The 14,509-nt window shown below is 41.4% G+C and overlaps 1 protein-coding gene across 2 annotated transcripts in view; it reads right to left on the bottom strand.

Annotated features, from left to right (window-relative positions):
- Nucleotides 1-532: 532 nt before the first annotated feature.
- The window catches only part of EDIL3 (EGF like repeats and discoidin domains 3), a 456,004-nt gene continuing 442,027 nt past the window's right edge, over nt 533-14,509 (bottom strand). For both annotated transcript variants that reach the window (XM_033922900.1, XM_033922990.1), the window contains exons 10-11: nt 9,135-9,290; nt 533-1,364 (exon numbers count right to left, since the gene is read on the bottom strand). In XM_033922900.1, the coding sequence (XP_033778791.1) occupies nt 1,215-1,364; nt 9,135-9,290 (306 nt within the window). In that variant the 3' untranslated portion in view covers nt 533-1,214. The remainder of the gene's footprint in view (nt 1,365-9,134; nt 9,291-14,509) is intronic.

Here is a 14,509-nt window from a genome sequence, read left to right as displayed (position 1 = left end):
GGCCTATGCATGTGTACTTTTACCTGGAAGAGAGGCTGGGAAAGGATTTGCTCCGATGCACACAACTTTTGACGATTCCAATGCTTTAATACAAATTTTTCGGGAAGAAGCTGCGAATAGTGCATCATTTCCCATGCATAATTTCCAAAGCAAAACTACGGGTGTGCTGTTATTCAGAAAATCTAGCAAAATCCGCACAGGGAGAAGCACAGTTGTACTTTTCATTAGTGCGGGTAACAGTAACATTTCCTATTAAAGATAAAAAATTAGATCCAAGGTGCTGCACTTGAAGCCAACCGTTTCCTTCCATTAGAGTACTGCTTTTAAAACAAACAAAAACCAATAGGATAGCATTCAGACTTTAGTAAAAAAAAAAAAAAATAAATAAAAAAGGTTTTGTGTATGCATAGCTAACAAACGATTCTCATTTTGGCTTCTTCCCAAAAACACGGTGTAGATATACGTTTCATACAGATTTTGGACTGTAATGTCCTGAAAATGAATTTGTTCCGTTTACAAAAAGGGTACTTAATCCAAGCAAACAAGAAAAATTTATTTAAGCACAAGCCACAAACCCTCCGTTCCTACAGCAATGCATGGTAGAAACTGAATAAAATTAAATGTTGTGTGCTTTCCACTTAGAAAGATGAATAAAAGGTAGTTTTATAATCTGTGGTTTTACCATAGATTATCTTTCAAAACATGAATGGTAGATATTGACAATATTTTGATAGGCACAAGGGAAATAATTAATATAATGCAGTTATCCCAGAGAAAACTTATTGCTAAAGCTGCAGTATCACTTTTTACAAGTACAAGTCCAAAACAAACTGCGAGAACAAGTTACCAGCCAGCTGTTTCTAAAGCTTTAAAGGTGCTCTGTCAAATCTTTCCTCACCACTCATCTCTTGTAAAAAGGATGCTGCTTTTCTTTCCCAACACATTTCAACCAGTGCAAACAACTCAGAAGAAAACCAAGAAGTTAATTCCACTGTAAAAGGGACAAAAATACTTTAACAGATTTAAGGGACAAAATCCAATGGGAGTGTTTTAAGGGCAGGCTTAGACCACCTTGCAAAGAACACTTACTGGTCTATCAAAGTGAGCACTAGTCCATGAAAAACCACTTCAATTCCTACAAGTTTGCACAGTTTTTTTTCCTATGGAAATTTTTTTCCAGTACAGTCGACAGTTGATTTGACCACTAATGATGTTCAGTCCTCTTCTGTACATCCTAACAGCTCTGCTCGCATAGTAATCCTGCCATACCATGACCACGGGAGGATCCGAATATACCGTGCAAAGACCGGAGGCTCAATGACATTCTTTCGATGTGTGTCATTATCAAAATTGCCCTGAAACACCTGAAAATTTTTAAAAGAGAGAAGATGTTATACAAACAAATACACTGATCGTGTATCATTGTAAGCTGTTCCGAGCATCGGAAACATAGGGTTATATATTTTCAAATAAAATAAACAAACACTTAGGACAAGATTCTATAAATGGTGCCTAAGTGTGCCTATATTGTAGTTGACCCTTGGCACGGTTTTCAATCAACCACTAGGTGCCACTTATAGAACCCCGCCTAGAGGTGCCTAAGTGTGCTTAGGTGTCCTAGAGGTAGGTGTCAGTATATTAGGCCAGTTTTTACTTGGCCTAAATTACCAGCACCTAACTCAGATGCCTAGCAATGATGAAGCCAACCACACCTATTCTCCGCCCCCACTTTTCAAGTAGGCACTGTTAGGTATCGGAGGGTGCCTCCATTTATGTGTCACTAGGCATCCTAAGAGTTTGGCGCCAAACTCTTTTTATTTTGATTGACTGAAAACTGGCATGGCCAATTATCACACCAATTAAGACAATTAAAAAAAAAGTTGAGTGTGGATTCCAAAGTTAGTATAGTGCCCCCACTCTGCAGGCAAAGGCACTGCAGTCTTCAGCTCAAATGTAGTCATAGTAGCCGAGTAACCTCAGGCTGAGCACACTTACCAGTAGTGGGGTACACACAGAGAAAACACCAACCAAATCTCGACTTAAAATAAGAGTCAAGATAAACCTGGTTAAGAATTTGTTGTAATTAAGAGAATCAAGTGTGGTGTTACAATATCCTTTCTTCGATTATTAGAAGAATAGAGATGACACTATTTGAAAGTACAAAGGCTAGCTAAATTTATTGTACTTTAACCCATTAAATACATTTTAAAACACACAAAACACCAGTTAAAAATAGTCCTAAGTTTTACAGTAAACAAAATTACTTTTTTCTTTTACCAGCTTTTAACGAGACTGAATACAGTTGCTTAAGTTACTTTCTAAATTTCAATTATCTTTTACAGATCATCAAGGGCTCCTTTTATCAAGCCATGCTAGCGGTTTAACATGCGCTAAACCGCCAGCTACGCTAGCCCTTCTGCCTCCCTTGAGCAGGCGGTAGTTTTTAGGCCAGCACAGGGGTTAACGTGTGATGAAACATGCCCGCTAGGGCGTGGGCATGCATTCATGGCAGGGAAGGAGTGGGAAGAGGGGGGGGGGGAGGGTGGAGAGGAGGAAGGGTGCCAGTGCCCCGAGGAAGACCGCCCCTTCGGATCCCCCTTACTAAGCTTGTGTGTGTGTGAGTCAGTCTCTCAAAACAGAGAGAGTAAGAGAAAGAGAGAGTGTGTGTGTGTGACAGTCTCTCAAAACAGACAGCAAGAAAAAGAGAGAGAGAGTGTGTGACAGTCTCTCAAAACAGAGAAAGAGAGAGAAAGAGAGTGTGTGTGTGTGAGACAGTCTCTCAAAACAGAGAGAGAGCGAGAGAAAGAGAGTGTGTGTGTGTGACAGCCTCTCAAAACAGAGAGAGAACAAGAGAAAGGGAGAGAGAGAGTGTGACAGTCTCTCAAAACAGAGAACGAGAGAGTGTTTGTGACAGTCTCTCAAAACAGAGAGAGAGAGAAAGAGAGTGTGTGTGTGTGTGTGAGACAGTCTCTCAAAACAGAGAGAGAGCAAGAGAAAGAGAGTGTGTGTGTGTGACAGCCTCTCAAAACAGAGAGAGAGAGTGTGTGTGTGACAGTCTCTCAAAACAGAGAGAGAGAGAGAGAGAGCGTGCTTGTGACAGTCTCTCAAAACAGAGTGTGTGTGTGTGAGAGACACAATTGGAGAGAGTCTGCCTCCCCGAGTGTATGCTTCTTGTGATATACAGCAAAATAAAATAATTTTCCTGACTGATGACCTGTCTATGCTCATTTTTTCTTTCCCCTAATATAGCCACAAGAGAGCAGGATTCTCTTCTGTACTTATGATGTTTTCAGTTGGCTCACACAACTCAGACAACAAATCTTCACTCAAAACACATACATACCAATTTTATTGTGAATGTCAATTGTAACCCATTCTGAGCTCCCTGGAGAATGGGATAGAAATATAAATAAATAAATACCAGACACTCTTTAAAATACAATGAGCTCCTCTGGTAAAGCTTCAAATTTTAAAACTGCTTTCTCTTTACCAGACCAGGTTCTAAGCCCATCAGCATAGGGTTAACCAGATGTCTGGATTTACCAGGACTAGACCTCTTTTCAGATGACTATTCGGGTGTACGGATGAATGTAGAAAACCTGACACTTTTTCCGGGTTTTGGATAGCACCGATTGTGACAAAGTTGAGGGCTGCATCTGGAGGGGCTCTGAGCATGCACAGATGTGATATATCACATCACATACATGCGTGCATGTGTGTGACATCACCACATCACATTTGCGCATGTTCGGAGGCCTTTCAGGCGTGACCCCAAACTCCAGAAAAGAGGAGGAGATGAGGTTGTGTAGGGGTGTGGCCACATGCCCCTTTTTTCCATAAAAAATAGGGTAAACCCCCTACTCCAGCAAACCTTAGAAAATAAAGCAATCAGCTTTTGTGTTCTGTTTTGCCTTTTAAGTTTAAAATCCTTTTCCAGCAGTCCTCTGCTTTAGCAGAGTAAACAAATTCAAACTGTCATCTTTTACAGGTTTCTTATCCATCAAAGAAATCTCTATATTCCTTCAACAACCAATTTTACTACAGAAAAATATTTTTCTCGGCTCTCTCTCGAATATGAATCAGTTTAAAATATATTTACTTTAAATTTTAATCCCCACCATAGGATTACCTTTATGACACCTGGAGGGCATAATAAAAAAAAATTTCTAAGTCCCCTTTTGGCCTAAGGTCTTAAATGCTGAAAGTAGCAGCAAGAAAAATGTCCATTCTAAAAAAAAACATCCAAAAGGAGTTGAGTTTTTTTTTGAGAATGGCCTACCTCTACACTCATCAGTTTAATCGCCCAGACCACCATTACGTCTAAACTTAAAACACATTATCAACCCAAAAATTGCCCAAGTCCCAAATGCCCAAAACAAAACATTTTAGTTGAAGGAGAGGCCAGTCCTTCACCTAAAAGCTGGATTCTGTAACCGGTGTCTGTCAAAAACAACACCGGTTACAGAATTCCCCCCCCCCCCCCGGCAACGATCATAGCAGGAGAGATGCCCAATCTCTCCTGCCATGATCGCGATCCACCCCCGAAAACAATACCGGCAGGAGGGAGCCCAACCCTTCCTGCCGAGGCGACCCGCGACCTCCCTCTCAAATATGGGCAGGAGGGATCCCAGGCCCTCCTACCCATGATGCACCCCCCTCGAACCCCCGAACCCTGTGACCCCCCCTAACCCCCCATCCCCACCTTAACCTACATGAATTTGGCTGGACGGACGGGTCCCAAGCCCTTCCGCCCAGCAGGCCCGGCATCTTCCGAATGGCAGGCCTAGTGCCTGATTGGGCCAGACGCCTAATGCCCCACCCATAGGAGGGGCCTTAGGTGCCTGGGCCAACCGGAATTGGCCCAGTTGCCTTAGGCCCCTCCTGTGGGCGGGGCTTTAGGCACATGGGCTGGGTTGGTCTAAGTCAAAATGTAGAAGTTATGATTGAGCAACCTGCTCAAATTTTTGGTTATACTTGCTGTATGACTAAGTCTAGGTCAGCTCACCTCCTGCCCTTTCCCCTCCTCTATAAATGCCTCTTTTCGCTCTAGGCGTTTAGAGGCAGGGGAAAGACCTAAGCTAATTTTGCATATGTCTAAAACCAGCTTTGATTATCGGTACTTGAATGATCTGGCTTTTTGATTGTCCAAGTACCGATTTAGGCCACTTTTAGAACTTTTTTTTAAAATTATTATGAGTTTTCTTTCAGTGACTCAAATAATAATAATAAAAAAGTAAGATGCTTCCCAGCCTTTTTCACAATCACTCATCAATTTATTTATTTTCAGTCAAAGATTTCTCACTTTTTCTCTCAAATTACCCTCTCACACACAGAGCACACAACATAAATCTCTCCTCTCTACAAATTTTCATTTGCTCTCTCCCAACTGACCAAGAAATTTGCTCCATTATGCAAATTAATAGCAGATTTTAAGAAAAACAGCTTTATGTAATCAGTGGCTTTGAGCAACACCAGGATGGGCTTTAATTTTTTTTTTATGTTTTCTGATTATGATAATAAAATTCATGGGAAAAACTTCAATTCACACAGTTTTTCCAACTTTAGGTTTCTCTGGACAACCCTATATAATGGACTGCATTTCAATTAAAAATTTTATTTGCGAATAATAGCACAGTTTTCAATCTCATGATTAACTGCATGATTAAATACAGAACATAATATACAGAAAATACAGAACTCGACAACCAAATCTCCAATCTACTAATTATGACACCAGACTATAAAACATTCAGAAAAGAAATAAAGACTTAATACCATTTGCTCCTTTCCACTTCCCAATACCTTCCCGATTCCCCAAAGCAATCTCATCTACTCTTTATCTCCTCTAGAAATTACCAGATATCTTCTTGTAAAATTTTTTTTTTTTGTAATTCTTTTGTTATCCGCCTTGAACCACAAGGCAATGGCGGAATAGAAATCTCTAATGTAATGTAATATAACATAGCCAGATGTTTCTTGTAGGGCTCACAGTCGGGGACTAGGGGGGCCACACATTTCTTCTCCCTCCTCTCCACATTAGGCATCATACTTTTGCTGGTGGGGATGCAAGGGCCCCACCAATCAGAGAAATCCATTGCTAAAGCTACCTCCTTGTGCTGCCTCAAGACCGAGGAAGTCAGCAGGGTGCCTCCAGTTGCAGATACCAGTACTCCCCAAGCATACTCAGTTCATGAATTAACTGATTGTGCTCAGGACTGTAAGTGTCAGTGGCTGGAGGCATGCTGCTTGACTTCTACTCTCCTGAGGAGGAAGGTCTGGCAACTTTCTTCCCTCTCCCCCTGCGTGGTCTGGCATCGGTTCACCTCATTTCCCCCCCACCCCGTACCTCGGTAGCCCTACTGAAAAGCTGCCTGCTGTCTGTACCGGGCCTTTCCTTTTGACCCAGCCCACCCCCTTCTGACATAACTTCCTTTCAGAAGGCAATAGGCCAGATCAGAGAGAAAGGCTGGGTGTAGGCTGCAGGGAGCTTTTTAGTAGGGCTGCTACTAGCTGTGTAGAAAGATTTATGGTCCATTAATCAGTTACATAAACAAATACGTGCCTGTTAGTTTTCTAGGGAAGACCATTATCTCATCCAGGTTCAGCTATCTTTGCCTACTTACACGACACCAGAAATACTTTTATTATGAAAATAGAAAAATATAATTTACAAGCCAGCAGCAATAACTAATTATTGTTCACAAAATATCCGATTACATATATGAAACTCAGTATATAATTATCACAACACACTTGCTAGATAAATAAGTAAAACTAATTCTTACACTCTAAATAATTCCTTATAATAATAATTCCTGATTAGCAGCAACTATTACAGGTTATCACCAAGAGTAGCTTCACTTCTCCTTATCCCGAACCACAATAGGATTCATTTATCTAACCCCAGCTGATAAGATAATAGAATTCCGTATTCTCACCATCCAATTAGGCCTTGGCACAAAATCAGGTGAAAGGGAAGACGTCTTCTACTCAGCACTGAAGATAAGAATTCTTTTGGTATCGGAACAAGAGTTTGTCAGCCACTGGAGAAGCTGTAACGTAGGTTGGCAGCAAAGGTTTCATTTATGTGATGGAATCCAGATTTGTTCAAAGGTCCGGTTCTCACTCTCAGGCAGAGAGTCACAAGAGGTAACTTTTCAGGTCTTAATTATTATAAAATAAGTGCATGGAGAACACAGACTAAATTATAATTAGCACGTTTCACTTGGATCTCGTCAGATGACCTCCCCGGACCAATCCAGAAACAGAACTTAGATGAATAGCCTTTCTGTATAGAGTCTTGTACAATCTGGGAGACAGAGGTGCTTTTGTTAGATAAGAAACACAGGAGCAATTCCTCCCCCAAGATTCACACAGGCTGAGCATGGAGGCATAACTGGATATCCTTGACTAGAATACAGTTCTGGTACATAGCCAGAATGCATCAGGCAAAAACAGCAAAGATGTGTTCTTCTTTCTCTTCTTGCTAGGTTCAGGCTGGAACGATTTCTTGCAGACAATGGATCAGGCTTGATGATGTCAGAGAGGCCTAATCTTCAGGTGCAAATAAGGAAACACCCCTAAAGCTGCAGGGCCGAAAACTGATTTAAAAGTAATCCAGGGTGTGGGAGAGGGCATCGGGGCATGGTGTGGTATGGGGGAGGGAAGAGATGCTGGACCAAAGAGAGGGGAGTGGTGGAAAAATAAGTAGGCAGAGAATGGGCTGCACACAATTAATTAATTGGGATTTTTAAAAATTGCAATTAATAATTAACATGATAATTGTGACTTTAACCATGATTAATGTAATCTAATCTACAATTTGTGAGTTGCTCTATGCCAAATTAGATTCAAGGCGATGTGCAATTCAAGTGATAATCAAAATGCATAGTAGGGTAAGAAGTAAGAAGACAGCATGCCAGGAGGAGAAGAGGGAGATATAAGGAGTTGAGTCTTTTATAAGGGAAGTATAGTATGGTGTGATATTGTGGTCCATAGAATCAAAAGCTTCTAAGAAATTCAGTAGTACTAACACTGAGGAAAATCCCCTCTCTCAGTTTCTGTGAAGATCATCTAATAGGGATCCAGCCTGACATGGATCTAGCCAGTTTCTTTCTTCTAACCAATTGCTTAGTTGAAAACTAATTTTTCTTAGAAATGAGGTGTCAGGTGCTGGCTGGTAACTTTCAAGCTTCTTCTGGTCAAGGTTATTCTTCCTTAGCAGAGGATACACTTTGCTCTTGGTATGCTCTGAGACTTTTTAAATAGAGCAAATTTTGATATGATTTTGTGATGTAGAAATGTATCCACTAAGAACTGAAGTGACTCAAGAAATTAATTTCATCTGAGAAACAAGATTATTCTCCATCTTTTAAACATCACCTATTGGTGGATGTCAATCCTAATGATACATAAATATGAAGTTAAAGCTTCCGATTATTCCAACAAATTACCTAACATTCATAAGATATGGGCTCCACTTACCAATTATTTATAAATTAGATGACAATCCAGGCATATTATACAGTTTAATTACCATACATTAACAGTATTAGTAAATCTTTTAAAGTTACTGTTTCTGTATTTCTTTATGGGCTCCTTTTACTAAGCTGCGATAGCGGTTTTAGCGTGTGCTTAGCGTGTGCGAAATTGCTGCGCATGCTAGACGCCAACGCCAGCATTGAGTTGGCATTAGTTCTAGCCGCGCTAAAAACGCTATCGCAGCTTAGTAAAAGGATCCCTATAATTAATCTACCACCTTTGGTGGGCACTTTATAATGTAATGTATTGTATTTTATTAATAATTATTTTTTCAATAAAATTTCATGAAATTAAAAAAAAAAAAAAATGATGATTCGCCAGAAGTGAAACACTGTACATTAACTTGCTATGCAGACTAGGGGCTCCTTTTATCAAGGCGCGCTACGGGGGTTAGCACGTCGGACATTTCATCACACGCTAACCTCTGCGGCAGTCTAAAATCCTAACGCCTCATCAATGGAGGGGTTAGGTACTAGCGCGGCAGGCAGTTTAACGTGCGGTATTCCGTGCGTTAAACCGCTACCGCGCCTTTGTAAAAGGACCCCTAGATCTCAGTTACTTCAGTGTTTCTAAATTACTGAAAATTGTCTTACCTTGTCTTTTTTCTGCTTGTCATCTTGATATACAATCCACTGTTCCCCATTATTACTGAAAGCTAATTTGTAGGAACCTACAAATTGTACATGCCCAAAATCTTTAGCACCTTGCGTAATTATACCCGTCACTTTCGTAGGAAAGAGGAGGTCTATCTACAATGAAAAAAACAAAACAGTATTTACAGCATTTAAGAGGCATAATCACAATGTTAAAAAGAAACGTCTTGAAAAAGGAATAACAACGTAATAACGCCTACGAGAAATTAGTTCCCCGCACTTTAGTTAGACAAGGATTTTTCTTGCTTAATTAATTTGAAGTACCGTATATAAGTTCTGCTCTTAATAATGGATCCAATAATATTGAGGACTAGTGTGAGAACAGCTAGATTGGTATTTCCTTGTAGCAAATATTAATTTTGGAATTATAGTTTAATATGTAGTTTGATCTCACTTTTCTGTACAAGATGTATATGCTTGGTAATATTGTAAAATGTTATAAAGAAAATATTTTTTTAAAAAAGAAAATATTATACAATTTTTGTTCAAACCACGTAAGATGTGGGATAGGCAATGAGGTGTTTGTTAAGCACACATTTTGGGCTCCTTTTACTAAGCCGCGTTAGGGCTTTAATGCACGGAATAGCGCGCATTACATTGCCGCGCGTGCTAGACTTTAACGCCAGCATTGAACTGGCGTTAGTTCTAGAGACGTAGCACGTGGTAATTTCCTGCGCGCGCTAAAAGCGCTAGCGCACCTTAGTAAAAGAGCCCTTTGTTTTCCTAGACCTGCATAGATTTTAACCATTGGGCAATTATATAAAAAGATGATTTTCATATAAGAGGTGTTATCAAAAACTGGCAAACTAAGACCCCTTTTACAAAGCTGCGGTAACGAGGTTGCCACAGAACATGCACCGAAGCCCACGGGAATTGAATGGGCTTCAATGCTTTTACCGTGGGCAGCATTGCTATCACGGCTTTGTAAAAGGGGCCCTAAATAATGAACAAATAAATGGGATCTGTGTGGCGCAGTGGTTGAAGCTACAGCCTCAGCAACCTGGGGTTGTGGGTTCAAACCCTGTGCTGCTCCTTGTGACCCTGGGCAAATCACTCAGTCCTCCATAGCCCCAGGTACGTTAGCTAGATTGTGAGCCTATCGGGACAGGTAGGGAAAATGCTTAAGTACCTGATTTTAAAACCACTTAGATACCCTTGATAGGCGGTATATAAAAACCTAATAAACTTGAAACTATTCACCCCAGAGCTTCAGCAGCAAAATCTATAGCTAGTATTCTATAGCCTACCATTCAAGCCTGCCACTACATCTGAGGTCTGTAAGGTATTCAATATAATGCACATTTCTTTTAAGAGCTCCAGAATTGATCCAAGAAAGGACATTCCAGGTTGTGCTAGGTAAAATGATATAAACTATTTTTTAAAACAAAATTATGGTTCTTATGGATAAACAGAGTTTATGGGGGAAAACAGCATACATTTAATAAAGAAAAACTGGACCTTACCAAACTATCTCCCCCTTTTACTGCAGCCTGGAGCACTTCATGCTCTGAAGCTCATACAATACCTATGAAAGTGGGCGCAGCGTCAGAATATTTAGCACCCCGGGCCGCAGTAGAAACCTCTACTGCGGCTTAGTAAAAGAGGGCCTATGTATGACTAAGAACATATGAATATTACAAAAACTGTAGAATTGCCATATTGGGTCAAACCAAAGGTCAATTTAGCACAATATTCTTCTTCTAACAATAAACAAGCCAGCTCACATCACACATGCCTGGCAGAAATCCAAGTAGTAGCAAAATTCCATGCTACTGACTCCCAGGGGTAAGCACTTGCTTTCTCCAGGACTGTCTTAATAGCTCTTTATGGACTTTGCCTCCAAAACCTTTTTAAAACTCAGCTATGCTACCCCATCCTCCAGCAATGACTTCCAGCACTCAAACTATTCATAGAATTAAAAAAAAATACATATATTGTCTATTTGTTTTAAAGGTATTACTATGTACCGTATTTGCCGGCGTATAAGACGACTTTTCAGTACCTTAAAATCCTCCCCAAAGTCGGGGGTCGTCTTATACCCCGGGTACTGTTTACATGCAGTGGCATACCAAGGGGGGGGCGGAGGGGGCGGTGCGCCCCGGGTGCCAGCCCTAAGGGGGTGCTCCCGGCCTTGCCGTTCAATCCCCCACCACCCCCGAAGGACCGCTCGCCCCACTGACCTACCTGCACCACCTGTGAAGCAGTCCGCAGCAGGATCGCGAAGTCAGCGTCAGCGATCCCGCCCCTCCTCTGACGTCAGAGGAGGGTTGGGACCGTGGCGCAGGAAGCAGCGCAGGGATCGCTGACGCTGACTTCGCGATCCTGCTGCGGCTGCTTCATAGGTGGTGCGGGAGGCCAGGGGGGCGAGCGGTCCTTCGGGGTGGGTCGGGGCATCAGGCCTTCAGGGTGGGGCGGGCGGGCAGGCAGGCAGGCTTTCAAGGGGGGAGGGGGTGACAGGCAGGCAGGCAGGCCTTCAAGGGGGGACAGTCCTTCAAGGGGGGAAAGGCAGGCAGGCAGGCCTTCAAGGGGGAGACAGGCCTATAAGGTGGGGACAGGCCTACAAGGGGGGGACAGTCCTTCGGGGGGGTGCAGGCCTTCGGGGGGTGCAGACCTTCAAGGGGGGGACAGGCAGGCAGAAGGTTGTGCAGAAGGTGTGCGGAAGAAGGGGTAGTCTTATACGGCGAGTATATAACAAACTCTATATTTTAACTGTAAAAGTTGGGGGGTCGTCTTATACGCCCAGTCATCTTATACGCCGGCAAATACGGTAGTTTCATGCCGCAGGGTTGTCCAACGTCAGTAAAATCTGGTAATCTTACACGTAGATAAACGTTAGCTAGTCAGTAAAAGGGCCCTTCTAATATGCTCTATTAAGCAAAAGGGCCCTTCTAATATGCTCTATTAAGCAATTAGTGCATGTTTTTTGCCACAAGATAGCCATTAGCACTGACCTATGCTAACCTTTTAACACACATTAAAAAGAAATTCCTCTTAGATTCAGTCCTGCAATCTCACCCCCTGACACAGTAACTCTTTCCTGACAGTAACAATGACCCGTCAAAAGAAACCCTACTCCCCTCAGAGCCTTACCTTCTCTCAAGCACCTGCCTCCTCCAAAATGGTACTGCCCCCTAGTGGTAGTCATAATAATATTAGGGGTCATTTTTTTGTGGAAGGGGGCAGGGTTTCTTTCTGGGGTGATGTCACTGTCAGGGGGTCACTGCCAGGGTCAGAATCACTGTGGTGGGAGATTGGAGTGTGTGTGTGTGTGTGGGGGGGGGGGTATTGATGAGGAGGAGTGTAATGTGTAAAGGGGCAGGGTATATTACTGTGCTTTGTTGCACTTTATGGTTATAGTCTGGTCCCACACCGCTTTAAATGTGGTGTCTGAAACTACCGGTGCCTCTGCAGCAACCCTCTGCCCTAGAAACATAGAAACATGATGGCAGATAAAGGCCAAATGGCCCATCTAGTCTGCCCATCCACAGTAACCATTATCTCTTTCTCTCTCTGAGAGATCCCAGGTGCTTATCCCAGGCACTTTTGAATTCAGACACAGTCTCTGCCTCCACCACCTCTTCTGGGAGACTGTTCCTGGCATCTACCTGTTTGGTAAATGAAGGACAGATGCTGGGCATGCACCCTACATTTATCACAAAGGTTTGCACTAACTATATGTTCATTTTTGCCTTTTAAGGTATGGCATGTTCTCTTGGAGTGGAGAAGTAGCCTTGAGGTTAATGCAGAAGCCTGAGAACCTGGAGAGCTGAGTTTTATATACACATTTTATAGACTTTTTTTTTTTAAAGAGGGTTTTTTTTTAAATGTTATAAAATTTTCAAGGCTAATATAAAGTGCTTAAAATTATATACATTAATAATCAGAGCCAGCACTTACAGTTAATCAATAACAATACAAAATGAATTACCCCCCTCCAGTACATCTAATCAAGGAATAAAACAAGAGAGATAACCCCACCCCCACCCTTCCCTGGATGTGTGTGTAAGTCAACAGGAAATCAACTATACCGAAGTAACAAAAGTAGTTAATGGACCCTAAACTAATCTGAATGAATTATTACGCCCCAACATATCGGAGTTCATTTTCTCAAACTTATAAACATAAATTCGCCCACCAAAAGGAAAAATTAAGGCGATCCCAGCATTTCCAATTTTGAGTAACCATTTGCATGGCAAAGCTGGCTTTTATATCGGTCCAATGAGGGTTTAACATGTGCCACAGATGACTACATCATAGGTTACTTTGCAGGTCCTGTTGAAAGCTAAATATAATGAGATTTCCTCACAATTGGCTAGGAAAAATTTGTTTTCTCAGCAAGCTCTGTATTATGGAAACTCAAATAAAGCGGGAAGATTATTGGCTAATTATCTCACAGCTAAAAAAAAAATAATAATGCAAAATGTTATTCTTAATCTTCTGTCACCTTTCTTCCATTACAAGAACTTTTATCTTTACTTCTCTTTTCTTTAATGATCAGGATAAACTATGCTGCCAAGACAATGATAGTTTAAGTATATTTATCAGTTTTATGCATTTTTCTAAATACCTGTAAAGTTGTACAGCTGTTAAATCAGTCCTACAAGCATGAAACCATTCTGCTAGTGTGGTATTTTTATTAACTAAGTTTATGTGATCATAAAGATTTAGTGTGAATTTACCGTTAAATCCTCTGAATTTTAATGAGAAGTATGTTCTGGTTTGCATTGTAATGAGGAGTGGGAATAGTATATAAACATAAATATTTGTGAAACAATACAGATTCTTTTTTTTCTAAGCTTATTAACTACATTGTAAATTAAAAGAATGAATAATAAATAGAAGCTGATATGTAACTTAGACTGTACATCTGTTTTAGTTGTTAGTGTTTAATAATCACAGTACCAGAAGAGTTCAATTATTTGATTAGCTGTCATTTTATTTCATATTTTTTCATGTGTTCCATTTTGTTGACGCCCTCCTCCGGATATTCAGTGGTTCTTAGACGGCAAGGAGCAGCTCCCAGCAGGCTACGAGGGGCCGCTGAAAAGTTCTCTGTCCAACCAACAAAGTTGGGGCCGTCTCCATTGAGGGCTACTCACTTAGGCCCGGATTCTCTATATGGCGTCAATATCGGCGGCTCCCTAAAAAGCGGCCAACAATTGTGGGTCAATCACACAATGCCACCATATGGAGAATCGCGCCTCCAGAAAAGATAGGTGCTGGAAACGTAGTAGAGGGTTTTTCAGGTCTACAATTACGGCACCTATATATGTTGTGAATCGTGCCTACATAAGCATTTTAGGTCACCCAGTGAC

The sequence above is a fragment of the Geotrypetes seraphini genome, chromosome 1 (genome assembly GCF_902459505.1).
Source record: "Geotrypetes seraphini chromosome 1, aGeoSer1.1, whole genome shotgun sequence".
Lineage (NCBI taxonomy): Eukaryota > Metazoa > Chordata > Amphibia > Gymnophiona > Dermophiidae > Geotrypetes > Geotrypetes seraphini.
The sequence above is the reverse complement of the archived record's forward strand: the minus strand, read 5'-3'. Positions and strand labels throughout refer to the sequence as shown.